The following is a 24,024-nucleotide window of genomic DNA, read 5'->3' on the forward strand; positions in this document are numbered from 1 at the left end:
GGGGAAATACATATATTTTGGGAGAGGGGCACTATTTTATTGATTTTATTACATCTCAGTGACCCTAAATAGACTTATCGATATTATCATATTAGTCTATTGTACATTCAGCTTGCAGCGTATTTATTATTGCTGCAGAATATTTTTGCTCCATTGTGTTTGGCCCTAAGAGGATTGTTTGTCCTATGTGTTTAGCTTGATATCTTTTTTTTGGCATGCACATGTTGCTTTCTATGCCTGAAATAGAGGTTGCACATTCATCAATAAAACTGAATAGAGGTTGCACATTCATCAATAAAACTGAATAGAGGTTGTACATTCATCAATATCCTCTGGTAGATATAATTTGTTGAACACCCATATTCTGGCTATTGGTGTGCTGGATATATATTAGGGGTTCTTATTGATAACCTGGCTGTTATTATCTAACCATCGTCTGTGTTATATCATTATACATTAGTAGTGGAAAATTTCTAACATGTTACATACTTTGTGGCCACAGACCAGGTACAATTGATTGTTACCCTATGTTATTTTCCTTCCAACCATTGAGCCATATCCCTGTCCCTGATGAACCTGTTTACTAACCCAACAGGGGAAAATTGTTAGAGTTTATAGGGATATTCTGCTCTGCACCCGACATCTATTAGGGTTGCAGTTTGCTCTTTATTCTTAACAAATTATCCCTTTTTTGTTTGTTCACCATCACGGTGTATATAAAAAATATTTATTTATAAATTTTTTGGGGTTGTGCTACTATATCCCATCCTCCATACAGTGGGGGATCAAAAGTGTGGGCACCCCAGGTAAACATTTGTATTAATGTGCATAAAGAAGCCAAGGAAAGATGGAAAAATCTCCAAAAGGCATCAAATTACAGATTAGACATTCTTATGATATGTCAACAAAAGTTAGATTTTATTTCCATCATTTACACTTTCAAAATAACAGAAAACAAAAAAATGGCATCTGGAAAAGTTTGGGCACCCTGCAGAATTAATAGCATGCACTGCCCCCTTTGCAAAGCTGAGACCTGCCGATGTCATGGATTGTTCTCAATCATCATCTGGGAAGACCAGGTGATGTCAATCTCAAAGGTTTTAAATGCCCAGACTCATCTGACCTTGCCCCAACAATCAGCACCATAGGTTCTTCTAAGCAGTTGTCTAGAAATCTGAAACTGAAAATAGTTGACGCTGACAAAGCTGGAGAAGGCTATAAGAAGATAGCAAAACATTTTCAGATGTCAATATCCTCTGTTTGGAATGTAATTAAGAAATGGCAGTCATCAGGAACAGTGGAAGTTAAAGCAAGATCTGGAAGACCAAGAAAACATCAGACAGAACAGCTCGCAGGATTGTGAGAAAAACTATTCAAAACCCATGTTTGACTGCACAATCTCTCCAGAAAGATCTGGCAGACACTGGAGTTGTGGTACACTATTCCACTATAAAGAGATACTTGTACAAATAAGGTCTTCATTGAAGAGTCATCAGAAGAAAACCTCTTCTATGTCCTCACCACAAAAATCAGCGTTTGAACTTTGCAAATTAACATATAGACAAGCCTGATGCATTTTGGAAACATGTTCTGTGGACCGATGAGGTTAAAATTGAACTTTTTGGCCGGAATGAGCAAAGGTACGTTTGGAGAAGAAGGAAAACAGAATTTAATTAAAAGAACCTCTGTCCAACTGTTAAGCATGGGGGTGGATCAATCATGCTTTGGGGTTGTATTGCAGCCAGTGGCACTGGCCTTCTCACGAGTAGAACGAAAAATGGATTCAATAACATTTCAGCAAATTTTGGATGCTAACTTGATGCCATCTATGAAAAAGCTGAAGTTAAAGAGAGGATGGCTTCTACAAATGGATAATGATCCTAAACACACCTCGAAATCCACAGGGGATTACATCAAGAGGCGTAAACTGAAGGTTTTGCCATGGCCTTCACAATCTCCTGACCTCAACATAATTGAAAATCTATGGATAGACCTGGAAAGTATTATCCAAACCCTAGGGCCGTAGCCCAGGGTGCAAAACACCTCTTGTTATTCCCCTTATAAAATATAACTTTTATTATGTTCAATGAATAAAAGATAATCCCAGAAAAAATGATTAAAAAATTATGTGCTGAGAGGGATAATTTCGGTACAAGTGGGATCTAAAGACCTCCACACTAAAGGTTCTGCAGCAACCTATAATCCACTCTCAAACACAGCTTTAAAAACACTATATTGCCGCCTCTACATGTTTCGCTGTCTCCACAGCGTTTTCAAGAGGCAAGACAGTGGCAAGAGGCAAGACCTGGAAAGAGCTTTTGTAAGGAAGAATGGGCAAAGATACCTCAAACGAGAATAGAAAGACTCTTGGCTGGCTACAAAAAGCGTTTACAAGCTGTGATCCTTGCCAAAGGGGGCAGTACAAGATATTAACTCTGCAGGGTGCCCAAACTTTTGCAGATGCCATTTTTTTGTTTTCTGTTATTTTGAAAGTGTAAATGATGGAAATAAAATCGAACTTTTGTTGTCTAATCTGTAATTTGATGCCTTTTGGAGATTTTTCCATCTTTCCTTGGCTTCTTTATGCACATTAATCCAAATTTTTACCTGGGGTGCCCAAACTTTTGATCCCCACTGTATCCATTACAAACAACTTTATTATTTTCTCCAGTGCAGGGAGGGAACATCACCATGGTTGAGGCCATCCTGTTAAGAAGATGGGTCCCTCAAAAGGCAGGGTCAGTGAGGGGGGCTCTATAGTCTAGGGTGGGCACCATCTCCTTAGTCCCCATCCCCTAGGAGCCTCCCTATCTTTTGGCCCTCTAATCATTATATACCTTACATCTAAGTAGCACCCCCTAATATCGCCTTACTTATATACACATTTGCCCATATCACTGTATTGTTTGTTTGTTGTTTGATTTATTGCGGTATATATAGGTAACCATCCTTCTGTTGGTACCTTTTTAATAGTAAACAATAAAAAATTTAATTTTATAAATCCTAAAAGGTAATATTCATTTTCTGTGAAATAGTCCTATGAGGTCTCCTCTAATTGGTCCTCTGCTTTGGGAATACATATCCTTCTATTAAGGCAACCAGATTTGTGGATTACAGTACAATGCATGAAGATGAGATGAATTTTTTGTGTTTGACTTACTTAATGTGTTAACATACCTATAGATATAAACATGGGGTGGACATGATCAACTGATCTTCAAAAATAGCACCACACTAGTGTATCTAAAAAGAAAACATTTATCGATGTAAAGCAGATGATCTATTTATCTGTCTAATTCGCTGCAGCACTCCCAAATAGTATAGAAAAGGGTGTTTATTCCATCAAATGTGTACAAGTGTAGAAATGTATTTCTACATGATTTGTGAGAGCTGAAGTGCTTGTACCTTTTCTTTTTTATCTATATTTCTAGCATTTCTATCTTTTTAGCATTTTTGTGATGTGAATGCATTTAAAAGTATGTCATTTTAGCTGCATTCAATATCTAGGAAGTTCCTTTGCCACTTTATACCACAGATAGGGCTGAGTATGGAGGATTTTATGACTGGGCTGCGTTTTCAGCTGGTGGCAGACTCATTAATAGAGTGTGTGCCCCTTTTGATAAACCTGGGTCATGCTGCATGAAGATTTGCATGGTCCAGCAGCATGAAAGGGGTATTCCCAGCACCCAGCGGCAGGAGTTATTTCCTATCCACAGGGGGAGATTTATCAAAACCTGTCCAGAGGAAAAGTTGCTGAGTTGCCCATAGCAACCAATCAGATCGCTTCTTTCATTTTTGAAAAGGCCTCTGAAAAATGAAAGATCTGATTGGTTGCTATGGGCAAATCAGTAACTTTTCCTCTGGACAGGTTTTGATAAATCTCCCCCTGTACAGTGTAGATATAGTACAATGGTATTTTCCGAATAAACATACATGAGCCTGAAAATGGAGGATGGGAAAAAATAATGCACATCGCATATACAGTGGTCCCTCAACATATTTTGATATCACGTCTCCTGATAACACCAGTGGAGTCCATGTCCTTACCACCATGTAAGTAAGTGGCATAGTTTGTGCTGTGATCTTTCCAAGAGGCCACTTTTGTTCTCCTTATTTTATTGTAGTGGGAAGGAGTGTTATGTATAGTATCTCACATACGTGAGTACAACCCTCAAATTTCTGTCAATATTGTATTACATCTTTTCATGTATCAACACTGAAGCAATGACACTCTGCTACAATGTAAAGTAGTGAGTGCACAACCTGTATAACAGTGTTTAATGTTGTGTCCCCTCAAAATAACTCAACACACAACCATTAATGTCTAAATCTTTGCAAGAAAAGTGAACACACCCTAAGTGAAAATGTCCAGATTGGGACTAAAGTGTCAATATTTTGTGTGGCTACCAATATTTTCTAGTACTGCCTTAATCCTCTTGGGTATGGAGTTCACCAGAGCTTCACATGGTTGCCACTGGAGTCTTCCTCCATTTCTTGTGCTCCACCACCTTCAGTTTGAGGATGCTCCACAGATGCTCAATAGGGTTTAGGTCTATAGATATGCTTGGTCAGTATATCACCTTTACCTCCAGCTTCTTTAGCAAGGCAGTGATCATCTTGCAGGTGGCATTGGGGTTGTTTTAATGTTGGAATACTGCCCTGTGGCCCAGTCTCCTTAGGGGATTATGGCAGGTAGGGGGTCAAGCTCTGCTTCAGTATGTCACAGTACATGTTAGCATTCATGGTTCCCTCAATGAACTGTAGCTCCCCAGTGCCAACAGCACTCATGTAGGCCCAGACCATGACACTCCACCAGCATGCTTGACTGTAGAAAAGACACTTTTGTCTTTGTACTCCTTACTTGGTTGCTTCCACACATGCTTGACCCCATCTGAACCAAATCACTTTATCTAAGACACTTAATGAAGTGAAATAGATTAGTCTATTATATTCTCAACACACATTTTCTTTTATTCATATGAATGTAGTGCACCGAGTCCATGTACTCCTATTTTACTACATATTTATAATCTCTTAAAACAGTTGAAAATGTTTAGTTCACTATAGTTTTTTCCTTGTATTTCTTTCATTTTAGGCGGCAATAAACTGAGTAGTCAGCTATTTCGTCTTAACTGGGCCTGGATTTCCCTGGAGAGAAATCAATATACTATAGATGAAGATGCCAAATTCTTAGATGTGACCCTAAAGCGTAGGGGATATCTTGGAGAAACTTCATTTGTCAGTAAGTATCTACATGAATTTAAAGTTGAAAACACAAATTTTTTCTCTGCATCTTTTTTGATATCAGAGGACTTCGTTTATGTGAGCTTTATTTAGTACGGACACATTACCACTGATTGTATTTCCCCCCATACCAGGTTCACTCAGGAAAGTTATGAGGTGTTTTTTTTTCTTCTATAATGGGAAGGGCTTATGAATATGCATGTCTTTTTAGTTTTTGTACACATGATACAAAATTATGATGCATTTTTTATTTTAAACCAAAGTATTCTTTTTTTCCCTGCTGACTTCAATAAGGTCTAAATATATATTATTTTTATACTTACTTTTGTTAGTCTTTTATGTCAGTAAAATATACTAATTATATAAAGAGCAGTTATGTAACAACCAAACTAACAAAAACCAAAGATATCAGAAGATAGATTTATTCTGCGTAAGCAGTACTATGTCAGGAACGATTGTAAATGATTTCTGTTCCAATCATTGACACTAAGCAGAGGTGGCAAAAATGGAAGGGAGGTGATCTCTTTTAATCTGCAACTGGCCTTGACCAGGAAAAAGTAAAAAAAAATGTACACAAACCCCGAGATTTTTGGGGAGTTTTTGATAATCTGTGCTCACCAAGTGGGAAGCACTTGGAGCAAAGGGGGCCTAGTTTTACACAAAGGGGAAGGGCGACATGATAGATCTGAGCTGGCATAGATTTCTGATGTTTGTCACAAAGGCAGACTTAGAAGCCCCTGAGTTTATTAAGAAATGTGCACCTCCTATTAAATCCAGCATGATCCTCCCCCCCTCCCATAGACTTGCATTGAGGGGACGGGGCGTGACGTCACACGGGGCGGAGTCGTGACGTCACGGACTTCCGTTCCGGTGGTCGGGACCCAGACCCTCCAGCGCTTCCAGAGCAGAAACAGGTGGGTGCTGCATGCTATATTGCGGGGGGTCCCCAGTGGTGGGACCCCCCGCGATCAGACATCTTATCCCTTATCCTTTGGATAGGGGATAAGATGTCTAGGGGTGGAGTACTCCTTTAAGACCAGAGTGTGAAATGACAGTCTTGGTCAATTCCCCCCTAAAGTATATTCCATAGAAGCATATCTTGTGTTATACAGTGAGTAGGCTTTATTTACAGAAGGCTTGACAATCCCATTTTACAATGTATCTGTACGTATTTGATCATTCACAGCAGTATCGATAATGATACATAGATATTTTTTTATATTTCCTACAGTTACATATCATACTAACTTTTTTCTGAACATTAAATTTAACTTTAAGATGTACACCACATCTCAAAACACTTGTGTTATTCTCTCTTACATTGCCAAAATTACATTTTTACAAGCTATTTCGAACTTGTAAAGAGCAACTGAAGCGTCATATAATCTCCAGTGTCAATCTCCTAGTCTTTTGCATTTCATTTTCCCAGACAATTCACAGTAACCCAATACCTCTGAAATCTTGCTAGAACATTTACAACATACTCAGTTTACCACATTACAGATTGATGGCAGAGCTGTGGGATAAAATGAACATACAGCTGAAGTAAGGTTATATCAGGAGACAGAAGAAGAATACGTTCTGATAAAATATTCCTTAATATCACAAAAATAGTGTGTGGTTTGGCTAACAGGAGTTATTAAAGATTACAGCAAACTCATAGTATTTATGAGGGGAGTGATCACTAGGCTGTGCCATCACTGAGTGTCTGTCTGCCAGGATCCCCACCAATCGTTAAGGTGCTTAAAGTCAGTACTCGGATGAACCTGCCAACCTGTCCAAATTGTATGGTGGCCTCCTGACTCTCCCCAACAGATTATGTCAGTTAAGAGAAGGGTCAGATGTGTTGGATGGATTTTTACTGCCTGATCTTATTTTTCTGGAAGGAATAAGACAGTGCCAGAGCTGTCTGGCTGTGGCTTACCCCTCCCCATAGAGAAAACATGAATGTTTGGGCATTCTGTATTAAAAGGTTGGGAGAAATAGCTGTTTGTGAATGCCCACCTTTACAATAAAGGAGTCACAACACTTAATAAGCAATCCATAATGTCCCCCTGCTTTTTTTTTATAGTTTCCTGCACAATAGTGAACAGGGGTGTCAATATGCTGGAGAAAACCACAAAGGTCTCTAGTTCTCTGGCTCACAGATGTTAAGCCCTAATATTAGTAATTCTATATTAATATAGCAAACACATATTTTGCAGTACTTTACTCTCAAATTGGTCCATGTCCCCATTGGGGGTCACAATCTATATTTACATATCAGTATTGTGGAGTGTGGGAGGAAACTAGAGTGCAACCCTCACAAACATAGGGAGAACATACAAACTTGTAGATGCTGTCCTTGCAAGGCAACAGTGCTAACCACTGAGCCACCGGGCTGCCCACTAAACTCTCACTGATCATAATGAGATTTATAACATATCCTAGTGATATATCTTACTGATGTGAATACTGATTTAAATTATGTAATAATGTACTGAATTAGTCCTCAAGAGAGTCCTCAAGAGTGCAGATAAGTACAGTAAGGTCTAGAGATGAGCAAAGTTACAGAAATTCGATTCATTCCGAACTTCTCAGCTCGGCGTTTGCTGACTTTAGCCTGCATAAATGAGTTCAGCTTTCAGGTGCTCCGGTGGGCTGGAGACTCTCTCCTAGGACTGTATCCACCTTTCCAGCCCACAAGAGCATCTGAAAGCTGAACTCATTTATGCAGGCTAAAGTCATCAACTGCCGAGCCGAGAAGTTTGTGATGAATCGAATTACTGTAACTTCGCTCATCTCTAGTAAGGTCATCAGAGCATGTTAAAACTTGAGAAGGTGCACCACAAGAGTGACATGAAACCCTTATCATCACGGGTCATGACTTTTTACTTTAATATAGCCAACATGATCTTTGGATCCTCAGCAATTATATCAATATCCCACTGAGATACTACTACTATTAAAGTAACAGGGTAACAACAAATAAGGATAGGAACCTCTAGTATAAATCCCTCTTGAGCTTTCTTTACATGTCAGAGTCTCTTGGTCAGGCCACACAGAAGGGTTTTTTTTTTTTGCATCTTATTCAGTGTTTCTTTGAAGGATCAACTCTTAACTGCTTGTGTTAATTCTCTGTGTGAAGGTATTAGTACAAAGGATGGGGCAGCAATTGCAGACAAAGACTTTAAAGGAAAAACACAGAAGCAAGTCCAGTTCAACCCAGGTCAAACAACAGCTACATGGAGAGTCAGAATAATAGCTGATGACGAATATGAGGAATCGGAGACTTTCCAAATAATACTATCTGAACCTGTCATGGCAGCACTGGAGCTCCCCAATAAGGCCAATATTGAGATTGTGGATCCTGGAGATGGTATGTATGCCAGTAATATAAATGTGAAAATCTGAAAGGATAGAATAAACCCCCAATAATCATTTATAGAAAATAATTGTCTGTTACTGTGTTGATGATCGGAGATAATATATCTAGCATAAATGAATGTGTCACAAGTTCATAACTGCATAGAGGAAATAAAAATCTTTCATGTTTGCACTCAATAAATGTATGCAGCACCTCCTATAACTGTTATGGCCAGAACAGAGGCTTATTTTGTGAAGTATACCTGGTCCTTATTTTCAGACATGAAAATGCCGTTCACTGTGCAGTATGAAACCTAAACAGGTTGAGCCAAAAAGTCTGGAACCAACCCACCCAAAAACAGTTAGGGTCTATTCACACGGCAGAATTTCCGCTTCAAATACACACACTTCTAGCAGAATCTATTGGAATTTCAGAAATGTGAATGGGAGTGTAGAATCCTATAGAAGTCTATGGGCTTTAATTTGAGGCAAAATTCCGCACTGTGAATAGACCCTTAGTGTTAACCATTCAGTAGACTAATAAATAAACCTGAGGCTTCCTACTATTATTATAGCATTAATCTTCATGAATACAAGCATGAAAAGTTTCAAAATGTAAATGTGTCTCCTGACCTTTGAAGTGTATGTGAATGATTTACTGGCACTATACCAGAGAGTAAAAAGTTACTAAGGAAATGTGTTAACAGAAAATTACCTATTGTTCAAGTCAAGTTTGCCTTGTAAACATATTATTGAAAAATGTTTGTTATTGTTTTTTTTTTTTTTTTAATTGTCAAGGCCATACAGGATCCACCATTCACAATTGGTGCTGGTCACAGCTCCCCTTTTTCTTCCACCTGCACAATGAATGTGTCCGTTTCAGGCTACTGTTTCCTCAGTAGTCTGGAACGGACACATTCCAGATGGTAAGACACAATCAAGATGGCCACTTCCATAGGTATAGATAATAGAATACAATATCTACAACAACAAAAAATTGAAAACAATATGTATCCGTATCTGATTTAAATCGAGAAGAAAATAATGTGACATTGCCTTTAAGAACATTACCTTAGTATGGTAAGTCGGTGTACCTGGTGTATTGCTGTATTAAACATTCTTTGCTCTTCCCTAGAATCTACAGTGTATATTCCACAGTCAGAGTATAAAATTGAAGAAGACATTGGGGAACTATTAATTCCCGTTATACGGTCTGGAGATATTAGTCAAGAACTTATGGTTATCTGTTCAACACACCAAGGTAAGCAATTCGGAATATGAGAATATTTCATAATATTCCATATTATTTCATACTCTCGAATATATACTACAAATTCCAAAAGTAAGATGTAAATTGAAAAAATAGTGTAGCTGTATATACAATTTAACCCCTTAAGGACCGAGGGTTTTCCGTTTTTGCATTTTCGTTTTTTCCTCCTTGCCTTTAAAAAATCATAACTCTTTCAATTTTGCACCAAAAAATCCATTTGATGGCTTATTTTTTGCGCCACCAATTCTACTTTGTAATGACCTCAGTCATTTTGCCCAAAAATCTACTGCGAAACGGAAAAAAAAATCATTGTGAGACAAAATTGAAAAAAAAAAACGCTGTTTTGTAACTTTTGGGGGCTTCAGTTTCTACGTAGTACATTTTTCGGTAAAAATTACACCTTATCTTTATTCTGTAGGTCCATACGATTAAAATGATACCCTACTTATATAGGTTTGATTTTGTCGTACTTCTGAAAAAAAATCATAACTACATGCAGGAAAATTTATACGTTTAAAATTGTCATCTTCTGGCCCCTATGACTTTTTTATTTTTGCGCATATGGGGCGGTATGAGAGCAAATTTTTTGCGCCATGATCTGAATTTTTTAGCGGTACAATTTTTGCATTGATAGGACTTATTGATCGCTTTTTATTCATTTTTCATTTCATGATATCAAAAGTTACCAAAAATGCACTATTTTGGACTTTTGAATTTTTTTGCGCGAACGCCATTGACCATGCGGTTTAATTAACAATATATTTTTATAATTCGGACATTTCCACACCCGGCAATACCATATATTTTTATTTTATTTACACTGTGTTTTTTTATGGGAAAAGGGGGGTGATTCAAACTTTTAATAGGGAAGGGGTTAAATGATCTTTATTCACTTTTTTTTTGCAGTGTTATAGCTCCCATAGGGACCTATAACACTGCACACACTGATCTATTACATTGATCACTGGTTTCTCATAGGAAACCAGTGATCGATGATTCTGCCGCTTGACTGCTCATGCCTGGATCTCAGGCACTGAGCAGTCATTCGGCGATCGGACAGCGAGGAGGCAGGTAGGGACCCTCCTGCTGTCCTGTAAGCCGTTATTTCGCCACGGCTATCCCGAACAGCCCACTGAGCTAACCGGCATACTTTCACTTTCACTTTAGATGCAGCGTTCAACTTTGAACGCCGCGTCTAAAGGGTTAATACCGCGGCACCGCGATCAATGCTGCGCGCTATTAGCCACGGGTTCCGGCCGTTGTTAGAGGCCGAGCCCGACGCGCTATGACGCGGGGCCACGCGTTATAGATCGGGAGCGGACACATGACGTTCCAGTACGTCATGTGTCCTTAAGAAGTTAACAGTGAATACCAGCAGTGGCCAACTTATAGTAAATCAATTGTCATTAATCTAAGTGGCTCAGCTAGTCATGTTTAGGTTGGTCCCATCCCCCTTCCCAATTAGTTCACTGAACCTGCGAGCAATGCCTCTTTAAATGCACCCCAATTAAAGTTATTAAGAATCATATTGGGGGAGATTTATCAAAACCTGTGCAGGGGAGATTTATCAAAACCTGTGCAGAGGAATATTTGCCCAGTTGCCCATAGCAACCAATCAGATCGCTTCTTTTATTTTGCAGAGGCCTTGTTAAAAACTGAAAGAAGTTATCTGATTGGTTGCTATGGGCAACTGGGCAACGTTTCCTTTGCCCAGGTTTTGATAAATCTCCCCCATTGTCTTTTTGAGGTGGGATGAAGAGGTGTGATTGGGCAAGTACAAGGATCTCCTATTCTGCTATAACTAGTGAGAGGTATGAACTTCTATTTTCAATATTTAGCAAATTCTAAGATATTCCCAATTTTCATTCATATAGGTACAGCAACAGGCACTGTTCCATCATCCGTTTTGTCTTATTCTGATTACATCACTCGCCCAGATGACCACAACAGCGTTATTCGGTTTGACAAAGATGAGAAAGAAAAAAATTGTCGCATTATCATAATTGATGACTCTTTATATGAAGAAGATGAGGTCTTCAATGTCACCCTTAGTATTCCCATGGGTGGACGAGTAGGGAATGAGTTCTCCAGTGCTAAAGTGGTTATCCTGGCCGATACAGATGACGGTAAGAGAAACTTGGAAGCTTGATACAAAAATGAATATAATATATAGAATAATATGATACAGGTTATTTACCATACACAAAATAAACAGAAATAACTACAATACGGCTGCAACATGTAGATGAAATTAAAAGCCTTCATACATTTCAAGGGGTGACAGACACATCAGTGTAACATTTAAAAAGTACCTGTCATGATCTTGTAAAATTTTATAATCCTTCAAATTTCACTGCCCCCATCATGATAAACCACCCTCTGCCTTTATTTTTATTATTTTTTAGTTTTCTACCTTGATATTGCTCTGTATTTTCTGCTCAGTTTCACAGACTGAGAAGGGGCATTACCCAGCAGGTGTGACATCATGTGAAGCCATACAGGGGCGAACTTCCTCCCTCACTCTGCTACACACAGTTCAGTGTGTGAGATGAGCTATGATTGGCTAAGGCTGCACACAACCCCTCAGCATTTCCTGCTTTTGGACTTCTGCAAAGCCAGCAGGAGTCCAAAGTATGTGCAAGAGATGGAGGAAAATGTGCTCTGGACAAGTAAGGAGACACCTAGTGGCAGCTTTTTTTAAACACAAATAAAGCATAGAAAACTAAATTTTTTAAACAATATATTTATTTACCATAAGGAGTGCAGTAGCAAAAATTTGTTTCAATGAGAATGCCCATTTAAAGATTGATCTCAGTAAAGAGAAGAAGGAATAAAAGTAATAATAATATTAATAATAATAATAGTAATAATAATGTGTAAATAACTATTTTTGTCTTCTCAAAGAATTCTCATTCAATATTACTTTCTTTAATAAAGTGAAAACTCCTCATATCAGTATAGGAAGTCCTCTAAAAGAATAGTAAACAGCCATTTTTTACAATGAAAGTGAATGGCAACATGCATCGGGTTTTAGCAATATATGATTTTGGAGTATACAGTAAAGACATTTAGTTCAACTGTATGACTAAAAGTTGTTGTTGTGAATGTTCTGTATGGACGAAAGTATTGGGACAACTACACATTACCCCTCCACTGGTTTTAGGACATCACATCCATTCCATCTACATCCATAGGCATTTATATGGAATTGGTCCTCCCTTTGTTGTTTTAACAGCTTCCTCTCTTTTTGGGAAGACTTTCTACACAATTTTGGAGCAAATCTTTGGGAAAATGTGCTTATTTATCCAGAAGAGCGATTGTGAGATCAGATACTCATGCATCATGAATGAAAGGGCCTATCCCATAATCTCTATTCTAGTTCATCCTAAAAGTATTCAATGTAGTTGAGGTGAAGGAGAGTCAGGTTCCTCCACACCAAATTCACCCAACCATGCCTTTATGGACCTTGCTGTGGGCACTGGGCACAGTCATTTTGGAACAGAAAAGGGCCAAATCCAAACTGTTCCAACAAAGTTGGAAGAATAAAGTTTTCTTGATATGCTGAAGCATTAAGATTTCCTTTTACCAGAACCTTAAGGGTCAAGACTCGTCCATCAAACTGCCAGATAGAAAAGCATGATATATTATTCCCAAAAAAAGCTAAAGGTTATGTTACAATGTTTACTTTATTCTTTGTAAGATCAAAATGAATGAGCAGGAATAGCCAATGAAACACATGCACTGCTTGTCCTAGCTTAGAGTGGAATACATTTATACATAAATACTTATTAGTTTACAAATGTGTTGTTTTTGAGGTTTTTTTTTACTAATTCACAGGTCAAATTTAATGTTGTGTTTATGTTGTTTAATGTTAAATTTAATGTTGATTTATCCTTAATTTAAAAATGTTTTATTTTTTTGGATTATGTCGATATGTGTCACGTACCGGTAGGACTGGTAGTGGATCCTCTGAACCAGAGAGGCGATGACGCGGGTTGTACCAGAGGACCGGTTCTAAGTGGTTACTGGTTTTAACCAGAGCCCGCCGCAAGGCGGGATGGACTTGCTGCGGCGGTAACCACCTCCAGTAGCAACTAGACCTCTCTGGTGGCTGATATGGCGTGGTACACAGGGAGCAGGCAAGAGCGTAGTCGGACGTAGCAGAGGTCAGGGCAGGCAGCAAGGGTTCACAGGCGAGTATACGGTAGCAATGGGTACGGCAACTGGCAAGGCAATAATCACTGTAGGGAACGCTTTCTCAGAGGCACAAGGCAAAAAGATCCGGCAGGGGCAGGAAGGGGCAGGTGACTTTTATTGGGAAATCCCAATGGGAGGTGTGGAACCAGCGCATCGGTATGGAACCAGCGAACCAGCACCCTTTAAATTTACTGAAGTCGGCGCGCGCGCGCCGGGACCCAGGAGCAAGGAGCGCCGCGCGGGGAGCAGGTGAGATGAACGGGGACGTGGCGCGTGAGCGGGGACCAGCTGCCACGCTAGCCGTGTCCCTGCCACAGTGAGACCCGCGCTCCCGGTCAGTGTGTTTGACCGGGAGACACCGGGACCCCGCACGGAGGACACAGGCAGCGGGCGCTCCGGTCTGGAGGTGGAGACTGGAGCGTTCGATGTGACAGTACCCCCCCCCCCCCCCCTTAGGTCTCCCTCTCTTTTTGGTACCAAGGAAGTTGAGAATGAGACTGCGGTCCAAGATGTTATTTTCAGGCTCCCAAGACCTTTCTTCAGGACCGCAGCCTTCCCAGTCGACCAAAAAAAATCTTTTCCCCCGAACAAGCTTGGAGGCTAGGATTTCTTTAACAGTAAAAACATCAGAGGTACCAGTGACAGGGGTGGGAGAAAGAAGTTTGGGAGAGAAGCGATTAAAGATAGCAGGTTTGAGAAGGGAGACATGAAAAGAGTTATGAATTCTGAGGGAGGGAGGAAGATGGAGCTGGTAGGACACCGGATTAATGCGGCTCTTGACTCTGAAGGGACCTAGGTAACGAGGACCCAGCTTGTAATTTGGTACCTTGAATCTGATGTACTTCAAGGAGAGCCACACCTTGTCACCGGGACGGAATTCTGGAGGAGCTCTACGACTCTTGTCGGCCTGGAGCTTCCGAGGCTTCCGAGGCCTTGAGGAGGGCTGAGTGAGTCTCTCGCCAAATAGATGAGAAGTCCAGAAGGAGATCCTCTACCGCTGGTACAGAGGAGGGAGCAGAAATCCTAGGCAGAGGAGGCAGAAGATGACGACCATAAACCACAAAAAATGGAGACTTGTTGGTAGCGGAAGATTGCTTGAAGTTATATGAGAACTCTGCCCAAGGGAGCAAATCCGACCAATCATCTTGGCGGGCGGACACAAAATGGCGAAGATAATCTCCCAGAGTCTGGTTCACCCGTTCTACTTGGCCGTTGGACTGTGGGTGAGACGAGGAAAAAAAGTCCAGCTTGACTCCGAGTTGACCGCAGAGAGCCCTCCAAAACTTGGAAACGAACTGCACCCCAAGGTCAGAGACGATGTGTCTGGGAAGACCGTGGAGGCGGAAGATGTGTAGAAAAAATTGTTTGGCCAACTGAGGCGCGGACGGGAGACCAGGCAGGGAGACAAAGTGAGCCATCTTCGAGAATCGGTCAACCACGACCCAAATGACTGTCATACCATGGGAGGAGGGGAGATCCGTGATAAAGTCCATGGCGATGTGTGACCAAGGGGTCTCTGGAACAGGAAGAGGCAGAAGAAGGCCGGCAGGTTTCTGACGAGGAGTCTTGTCACGGGTGCAGATCGCACAGGACTGGATGAATTCTGTGACGTATCTCTCAAGCGAAGGCCACCAATGCCTTTGAGAAATTAGTTGAAGAGACTTCTTAATCCCAGGATGACCGGCCAGAAGGGAAGTGTGACCCCACTTGAGGACTTGCAATCGCTGGCGAGGAGGAACAAAGGTCTTACCCGGTCCACAGGTGCAACTGAGATGAGACATTCAGGTGAGACAATGTGTTGAGGAGTAGATATGTCGCCCACCACATCCAAAGAGCGAGAAAGGGCATCTGCCCTGACGTTCTTGGCAGCGGGACGAAAGTGAATCTGGAAGTTGAAGCGGGCGAAGAAGATGGACCAACGGGCTTGACGGGGATTTAATCTCTGAGCAGACTGGAGGTAGACTAAATTCTTATGGTCCGAGAAAATGTTAACAGGGTAAGGAGCACCCTCGAGAAGATGTCTCCACTCCTCCAAGGCCAATTTGATTGCCAATAGTTCTCTGTCCCCAATGGCGTAATTCTTCTCGGCGGAAGAAAAGGTCTTAGAGAAGAAGCCACAAGTTATGGTTTTGCCCCTGGAAGACTTCTGAGTTAGTACCGCTCCAGCTCCCACCGAGGACGCATCCACTTCAAGATAAAATGGCTTGGAGGGATCTGTCCGGGAGAGAACAGGTGCAGATGCAAAGGTGGCTTTCAGGGACTGAAAAGCCTCTTCAGCATGAGGAGGCCAGGACTTTGGATTGGCAACCTTTTTAGTTAGAGCCACAAGAGGAGCCACTAGGGTGGAATAATGAGGAATAAACTGTCTGTAATAATTGGCAAAACCCAGGAATCTTTGTATGGCTCGGAGACCAGAGGGGCGTGGCCAGTCTAGAACTGCAGATAACTTGGCAGGATCCATTTGCAGACCTTGGGCAGAGATGATATACCCCAGGAATGGCAAGGAGGTACGTTCAAACAGACATTTCTCAATTTTGGCATAGAGGTGGTTACTTCTGAGTCGGGTGAGAACTTGCCGGACATGGTCTCGATGTTGCTCCAGATTGGATGAAAAAATAAGGATATCATCCAGATATACTACAACACAAGAATAGAGAAGGTCCCGGAAGATGTTGTTCATGAACTCCTGGAAGACTGCGGGTGCGTTACATAGTCCAAAAGGTATCACCAAATACTCAAAGTGATACCGTTAAAGGCGGTCTTCCATTCGTCTCCTTTACGAATGCGGATCAAATTGTAAGCCCCGCGGAGATCCAACTTGGTGAAGATCTTGGCTCCTCTGAGACGGTCAAAGAGCTCCGAGATTAGTGGCAGAGGGTAACGGTTTTTAATGGTAATTTTATTGAGTCCTCTATAATCAATTCAGGGTCGGAGAGAACCATCCTTTTTAGACACAAAGAAAAACCCGGCTCCAGCAGGAGACGAAGACTTTCTAATAAAACCTCTCTCTAAATTCTCACGTACATAGTCCGACATGGCCTGAGTCTCTAGAGGTGAGAGAGGATAGATTCTGCCCCGAGGAGGAGTAGAGTCCGGTAACAGGTCAATGGGACAGTCATACAGCCTGTGAGGAGGAAGAGTCTACGCTAGTTTTTTGCAGAAGACGTCCGCAAATTGATGGTAAGGCTTGGGGAGACCTGGTGGCGGAGGAACAGGCGGAACCCGTTTGATAGGAGATGGCTTGAAGCACCGGTCAGGGAAGGAGGAACCCCAATGCAGAATTTCTCCGGTGGACCAATTCAAGACAGGAGAATGGCGTTGCAACCACGGCAACCCAAGCAGGAGTTCAGATGAGCAGAAGGGAAGAACAAGAAATTCCAGAGTCTTGGTATGGAATATCCCAACGTCCATCCGCAGGAGCTGGGTGCGGTATCGTACCATAGCAGAGAGTTGTTACGCCGAGCGCTCCGGGTCCCTGCTCCTCCCCGGAGCTCCCGCCGCGTTTATCTCTTGTTCGCAGTGCCCTGGTCAGACTCGCTGAACGGGAGCGCTGCTATGATTCCTCCGGCGGGGATGCGATCCACGCGGCGGGGCATGCCTGCCCGCGGGTCGCATCCCGTTCTGCTCACCTGCCCCGTCCTCTTTAGGCTCCATCCCTGCGCGCGCGGCCCTGCTCTCTAGGGTGCGCGCGCGCCGGCTCTATGAAATTTAAAGGGCCAGTGCACCAATAATTGGTGCCTGGCCCAATCAGTGTATTACCACCAAACACTACTTAAACTCACTTCCCCTTCCTGTCCTCGCCGAATCTTGTTGCCTTATGCCCTGTGAAAGCGTTTTAGTGTGTTCCCAAGCCTGTGTACCCAGACCGTCTGCTGTTGCCTTTGACTATGAACCTTGCTGCCTGCCCTGACCATCTGCTACGTCGCCTCTGTCTAGTCCTTGTGTACCGCGCCTTTCTCAGCTGTCAGTGAGGTTGAGTCGCTATCGGGTGGAACGACCTGGGGGTTACCTGCCGCTGCAAGTCCATCCCGCTTTGCGGCGGGCTCTGGTGAAAACCAGTAACTCCTTAGATTCCGTTCCCCTGGTACAGCCCACGCCATCACCTCACTGACACAGAGAATCCACCACCAGTGTCCTCTCCGCATACCAGTCCGGATCCTGACTGTAGATCCGGCCATGGATCCCGCTGAGGTCCAGCTACCCAGTGTCGCTGACCTAACCTCCGTGGTTGCCCAGCAATCACAGCAGATCGCGCTACAAGGACAGCAGTTGACTCAGTTGACCGCTATGCTGCAACAGCTTCTGCCACAACAACAGCAACCATCTCCCCCACCAGCTCCTGCATCTCCTCCGCAGCGAGTGGCGGCTCCCAGCTTCCACCTGTCTCTACCAGACAAGTTTGATGGGGACTCTAAACAGTGCCGTGGATTCCTGTTCCAGTGTTCCCTGCACCTGGAGATGATGTCAGATCAATTCCCTACAGAACGGTCTAAGGTGGCGTTCGTGGTCAGCCTCCTGTCTGGAAAGGCCTTGTCATGGGCCACACCGCTTTGGGACGCAACGATCCTGCCTCTGCTACAATCCAGTCCTACTTCTCTGAAGTAGGTAGTGTATTTGAGGAGCCAGCCCGGTCTTCCTCAGTCGAGACTGCTTTGCTGAATCTTGTCCAAGGGGGTTCTTCTGTAGGCGAATACGCCATCCAGTTCCGCACCCTCGCCTCAGAGCTATCCTGGAATAATGAGGCCCTCTGCGTGACCTTCAAGAAAGGCTTATCCAGTAACATCAAAGATGTCCTGGCCGCACGAGAAATTCCTGCTAATCTGTCTGAACATATCCATTTGGCCACCCGCATCGACATGCGTTTCTCGGAAAGACGCCAGGAGCTTCGTCAGGAAAAGGATCTTGTTCACAGGCTCCTCTCTTCCAACGTCCTTTGCAATCTGTTCCTGTGCCTTCCGCCGAGGAGGCTATGCAAGTGGATCGGTCTCGCCTGACCCAACAAGAGAGGTCTCGCCGCTGAAACGAGAATTTGTGCCTGTACTGTGCTAGTACCGAATATTTCCTAAAAGACTGTCCTATCCGCCCTCCGTGTCAGGAGAAACGCACGCACCTAGTTCACGTGGGTGAAACGACACTTGGTGTGAATTCTGCCTCTCCAAATCTGACTGTACCTGTGCGGATTTCTCCTTCTGCCAGCTCCTCCTTCTCAGCAGTGGCCTTCTTGGACTCTGGTTCTGCAGGAAACTTTATCTTGGCCTCTTTCGTTAATAGGTTCAGTATTCCAGTAACCCGTCTCGTCAAGCCGCTCTTCATCTCTTCAGTAAACAGAGAGAAATTGGACTGCACTGTGCGCTACCGCACTGAACCTCTGCCCATGAGCATTGGACTTCACCATTAAAAAATTTAATTTTTCGTTCTGCCTAACTGCACCTCTGAAGTTCTTCTCGGCTTGCCGTGGCTCCAGCGTCATGCTCCTACCCTCGACTAGACCATTGGGGAGATCAAAAGTTGGGGTCCTTCTTGTCACAAGCGATGTCTCACGTCTGCTTCCACTAGTCAAACCCCTGCGGCTTCTTCTTTACCGGGCCTTCCCAAGGCTTACCAGGACTATTCTGATGTATTCTGCAAAAAGCAAGCAGAGGTCTTACCTCCACATAGACCTTATGATTGCCCTATTGACCTTCTTCCTGGTACCACTCCGCCCCGTGGCAGGATTTACCCTCTATCAGCCCCAGAGACTCAAGCCATGACGGAGTACATCCAGGAGAACTTAAAGAGGGGTTTTATTCGGAAATCCTCATCCCCTGCTGGAGCGGGGTTCTTCTTTGTTTCTAAAAAGGATGGATCCTTACGCCCATGTATTGACTACCACGGTTTAAACAAGATTACCATCAAAAACCGCTATCCCCTGCCTTTGATCTTCGAACTCTTTGACCGTCTACGCGGAGCAAGTATCTTCACTAAACTGGATCTAAGGGGCGCTTATAATCTTACTCGCATCAGTAAAGGTGATGAGTGGAAAACCACTTTCAATACCAGAGATGGACATTTTGAATATCTAGTCATGCCCTTTGGGCTCTGCAACGCCCCTGCTGTCTTCAGGACTTTGTTAATGAGATCTTTCGGGACTTATTGTATACCTGTGTTGTGGTCTACTTGGATGACATCTTGATTTTTTCCTCTAACTTAGAGGAACACTGTCGTCATGTCCGTCAAGTGCTCCAAAGACTCAGTGAAAACCACCTATACGCAAAATTTGAAAAATGTCTCTTTGAATGCAACAGTCTTCCTTTCCTAGGTTATCTAGTCTCTGGCCAAGGGCTTCAAATGGATCCAGATAAACTGTCCGTGGTTTTGGATTGGCCACGCCCTTCTGGACTCCGTGCTATCCAGCGCTTCCTGGGATTCTCCAACTATTATCGACAGTTTATTCCCAACTTCTCCACCATTGTGGCTCCTATTGTGGCTCTGACTAAGAAGAATGCTAATCCAAAGTCTTGGCCTCAACAAGCAGATGAGGCCTTCAAACGTCTCAAAGCTGCCTTCGCCTCTGCACCAGTTTTATCCAGACCTGATCCGTCGAAACCATTCTTCCTGGAAGTAGATGCTTCCTCAGTTAGAGCCGGAGCCATACTTCTACAAAAAAAAAAGCTACTGGACGTAACATAACTTGTGTTTTTTTCTCAAAGACTTTCTCTCCAGCAGAAAATAACTACTCTATTGGAGATCGTGAACTCCTGGCCATCAAGTTGGCACTCGAGGAGTGGAGACATCTTTTGGAGGGTTCCAAACACCCCATTGTCATTTACACTGACCACAAGAATTTGTCTTACCTCCAGTCCGCTCAGCGTTTGAATCCTCGCCAGGCTAGATGGTCGTTGTTTTATGCCTGCTTCAACTTCGAGATACAATTCCGTCCCGCTGACAAGAATATCAGAGCTGATGCCCTATCTCGTTCCTCTGATGCCTCCAAGTCTGAAGCCCCTCTGCAGCATATTATACCACCTGAGTGCCTGGTCTCCTCTGCTCCAGCTTCACTGGGGCAAACCCCCCCTGGAAAGACTTTTGTTCCTCCACGCCTTCGCCTCAGGATCCTCAAATGGGGGTATTCTTCTCTCCTGGCTGGTCATGCTGGCATTAAAAAGTCCATTCAGCTAATCTCCCGTCTGTATTGGTGGCCTTCACTGGAGAGTGACGTTACTGATTTTGTTCGGGCTTGTACTGTTTGTGCCCGGGATAAAACTCCTCGTCAGAAGCCTGCTGGACTCCTCCATCCTTTGCCCGTTCCTGAACAACCATGGTCCCAAATTGCCATGGATTTCATTACAGATCTTCCTGTATCCCATGGCAACACGGTCATCTGGGTGGTCGTTGATCGTTTTTCCAAAATGGCTCACTTTATTCCGCTTCCAGGCCTTCCTTCTGCGCCACAGTTGGCGAAGCAATTTTTTCTGCAGATTTTTCGTCTTCACGGGCTTGCCATGCATATCGTCTCGGATAGAGGCGTTCAATTTGTGTCAAAATTTTGGAGAGCTCTCTGTAATCAATTAAAGATCAAATTAAATTTCTCATCCTCCTATCATCCCCAATTCAATGGACAAGTGGAAAGAGTAAACCAGATTCTTGGTGACTACTTGTCTCCTCCTGCCAAGATGATTGGGTCGACCTTCTTCCCTGGGCTGGATTCTCGTACAATTTCAAAAATTCTGAATCTTCCACCAAATCCCCATTTTTTGTGGTGTACAGCCGTCGCCCTCTGCCCCCCTCCCCATTCCCACTTCTTCTGGAGTTCCTGCCGTGGATGAAGTAACCCGGGATTTCTCCGCTATCTGGAAGGAGACACAAAAGTCGCTCCTACTGGCCTCGTCTCGAATGAAGAGACATGCAGATAGAAAAAGAAGAGCTCCTCCTGTCTTCCTCCCTGGGGACAAAGTGTGGCTCTCTGCCAAATACATACGCTTTCGTGTCCCTAGCTACAAGTTGGGTCCTCGCTACCCCGGCCCTTTTAAAATCAAGAATCAAATTAATTCTCTCTTACAAGCTTCATCTTCCCTCTTCTCTTCGCATTCCTAACTCTTCCCATGTGTCTCTTCTCAAACCTCTTGTGCTTAACCGCTTTTCTCCCAAGGTTACTGTTCCCGCTCCTGTTTCTGGCTCCTCTGATGTCTTCGCTGTCAAAGAGATCCTTGCCTCCAAGATCGTCCGAGGTAAAAGATTTTTTTTAATTGATTGGGAGAATTGTGGCCCTGAAATGAGGTCCTGGGAACCTGAGGCCAACATTTTTGACAAGGAGCTTGTCTGCAGATTCCTGGGCTCCAAAAAGAGGGGGAGACCTAAGGGGGGGGGGTACTGTTACGCCAAGCGCTCCGGGTCCCTGCTCCTCCACGTTTATCTCCTGTTCGCAGCGCCCCGGTCAGACTCGCTGACCGGTAGCGCTGCTCTGATTCCTCCGGCGGGGATACGATCCGCGCGGCGGGGCGTGCCTGCCAGCGGGTCGCATCCCATTCTGCCCATCTGCCCCGTCCTCTTTCGGCTCTGTCCCGGCATGCGCGGCCCTGCTCTCTAGGGCGCGCGCGCGCCGGCTCTGTGCAATTTAAAGGGCCAGTGCACCACTAATTGGTGCCTGGCCCAATCAGTGTATTACCACCAAACACTACTTAAATCCACTTCCCCTTCCTGTCCTCGCCGGATCTTGTTGCCTTGTGCCCTGTGAAAGCGTTTTAGTGTGTTCCCAAGCCTGTGTACCCAGACCGTCTGCTGTTGCCCCTGACTACGAACCTCGCTGCCTGCCCTGACCTTCTGCTACGTCTGACCTCGCCTCTGTCTAGTCCTTGTGTACCGCGCCTGTCTCAGCTGTCAGTGAGGTTGAGTCGCTATCGGGTGGAACGACCTGGGGGTTACCTGCCGCTGCAAGTCCATCCCGCTTTGCGGCGGGCTCTGGTGAAAACCAGTAACCCCTTAGATTCCGTTCCCCTGGTACGGCCCACGCCATCACCTCGCGGACACAGAGGATCCACCACCAGTGTCCTCTCTGCATACCAGTCCGGATCCTGACAAGAGTTTCTCCCCGTTGACCATAGAAATTAGGAACGGCTTGGGTAGACGAATAATAGGAATTTGATACTTGTCGACCAAGGAGGCATGGAGGAAGCCGGAATCCAAGAATGCGGCAGCAGAGAAGAAGGACTTAGATGAACGGATATCATGAGGCGTGGAGAGGAAGAATCCACACCTAGTAATGCCTCTCCCACATCCACTAGGTGCGAGCGTTTCCCGAACGTGGAGGACGAAGAGGACAGTCCTTAAGGAAATGCTCAGTATTAGCACAGTACAAACACAGATTCTCGTCTCTACGACGGCTCCGTTCTTGCGGGGTCAGGCGAGATCGGTCCACCTGCATGGCCTCCACAGCGGAAGACCCAGAGACAGGTAGAGGTGGACGCTGGAACACTGGAGTCAGACGAGGGCAGCGTTTAAGACAAGCTTTTTCCTTTTCAAGATGGAGTTCCTCTTGTCTTTCGGAGAAACGTTTGTCAATCCTTGTAGCTAGCAAGATGAGGTCACTCAGGGTGGTAGGCAGATCACGTGCAGCAAGGACGTCTTTAATGTCAGAATTAAGTCCCTTCTTAAAGGAAACACAAAGAGCTTCATTATTCCAGTTCAGCTCGGAAGCAAGGGTGCGGAACTGGACGGCATAGTCACCCACGGTAGAATTTCCTTGGGACAAGTTTAGCAAGGCAGTCTCTGCTGAGGTAACCAGGGCCGGATCCTCAAAAACACTATGAAACTCTTGACAAAACTTTGGACAGAAGCAGTGGCTGGATCAGCGCGGTCCCAAAGCGGTGTAGCCCAGGCCAGGGCCCTCCCGGAGAGCAGACTGAGGATGAAAGCTACCTTGGCTCGCTCAGACGGAAACTGGTCAGACAGTAGCTCGAGGTGAAGAGAGCACTGAGACAGGAACCCTCGGC

At 44.0% G+C, this 24,024-nt stretch overlaps 1 protein-coding gene across 1 annotated transcript in view; it reads left to right on the plus strand.

Moving 5' to 3' along the window:
* Nucleotides 1-24,024, plus strand: part of FREM3 (FRAS1 related extracellular matrix 3) — a 79,147-nt gene that overhangs the window by 32,139 nt on the left and 22,984 nt on the right. Inside the window, exons 3-6 of the mRNA XM_056562881.1 lie at nt 5,096-5,242; nt 8,372-8,602; nt 9,725-9,850; nt 11,734-11,985. Coding sequence (XP_056418856.1) covers nt 5,096-5,242; nt 8,372-8,602; nt 9,725-9,850; nt 11,734-11,985 — 756 coding nt within the window. The remainder of the gene's footprint in view (nt 1-5,095; nt 5,243-8,371; nt 8,603-9,724; nt 9,851-11,733; nt 11,986-24,024) is intronic.

This window comes from Hyla sarda, chromosome 1 (assembly GCF_029499605.1).
Source record: "Hyla sarda isolate aHylSar1 chromosome 1, aHylSar1.hap1, whole genome shotgun sequence".
Lineage (NCBI taxonomy): Eukaryota > Metazoa > Chordata > Amphibia > Anura > Hylidae > Hyla > Hyla sarda.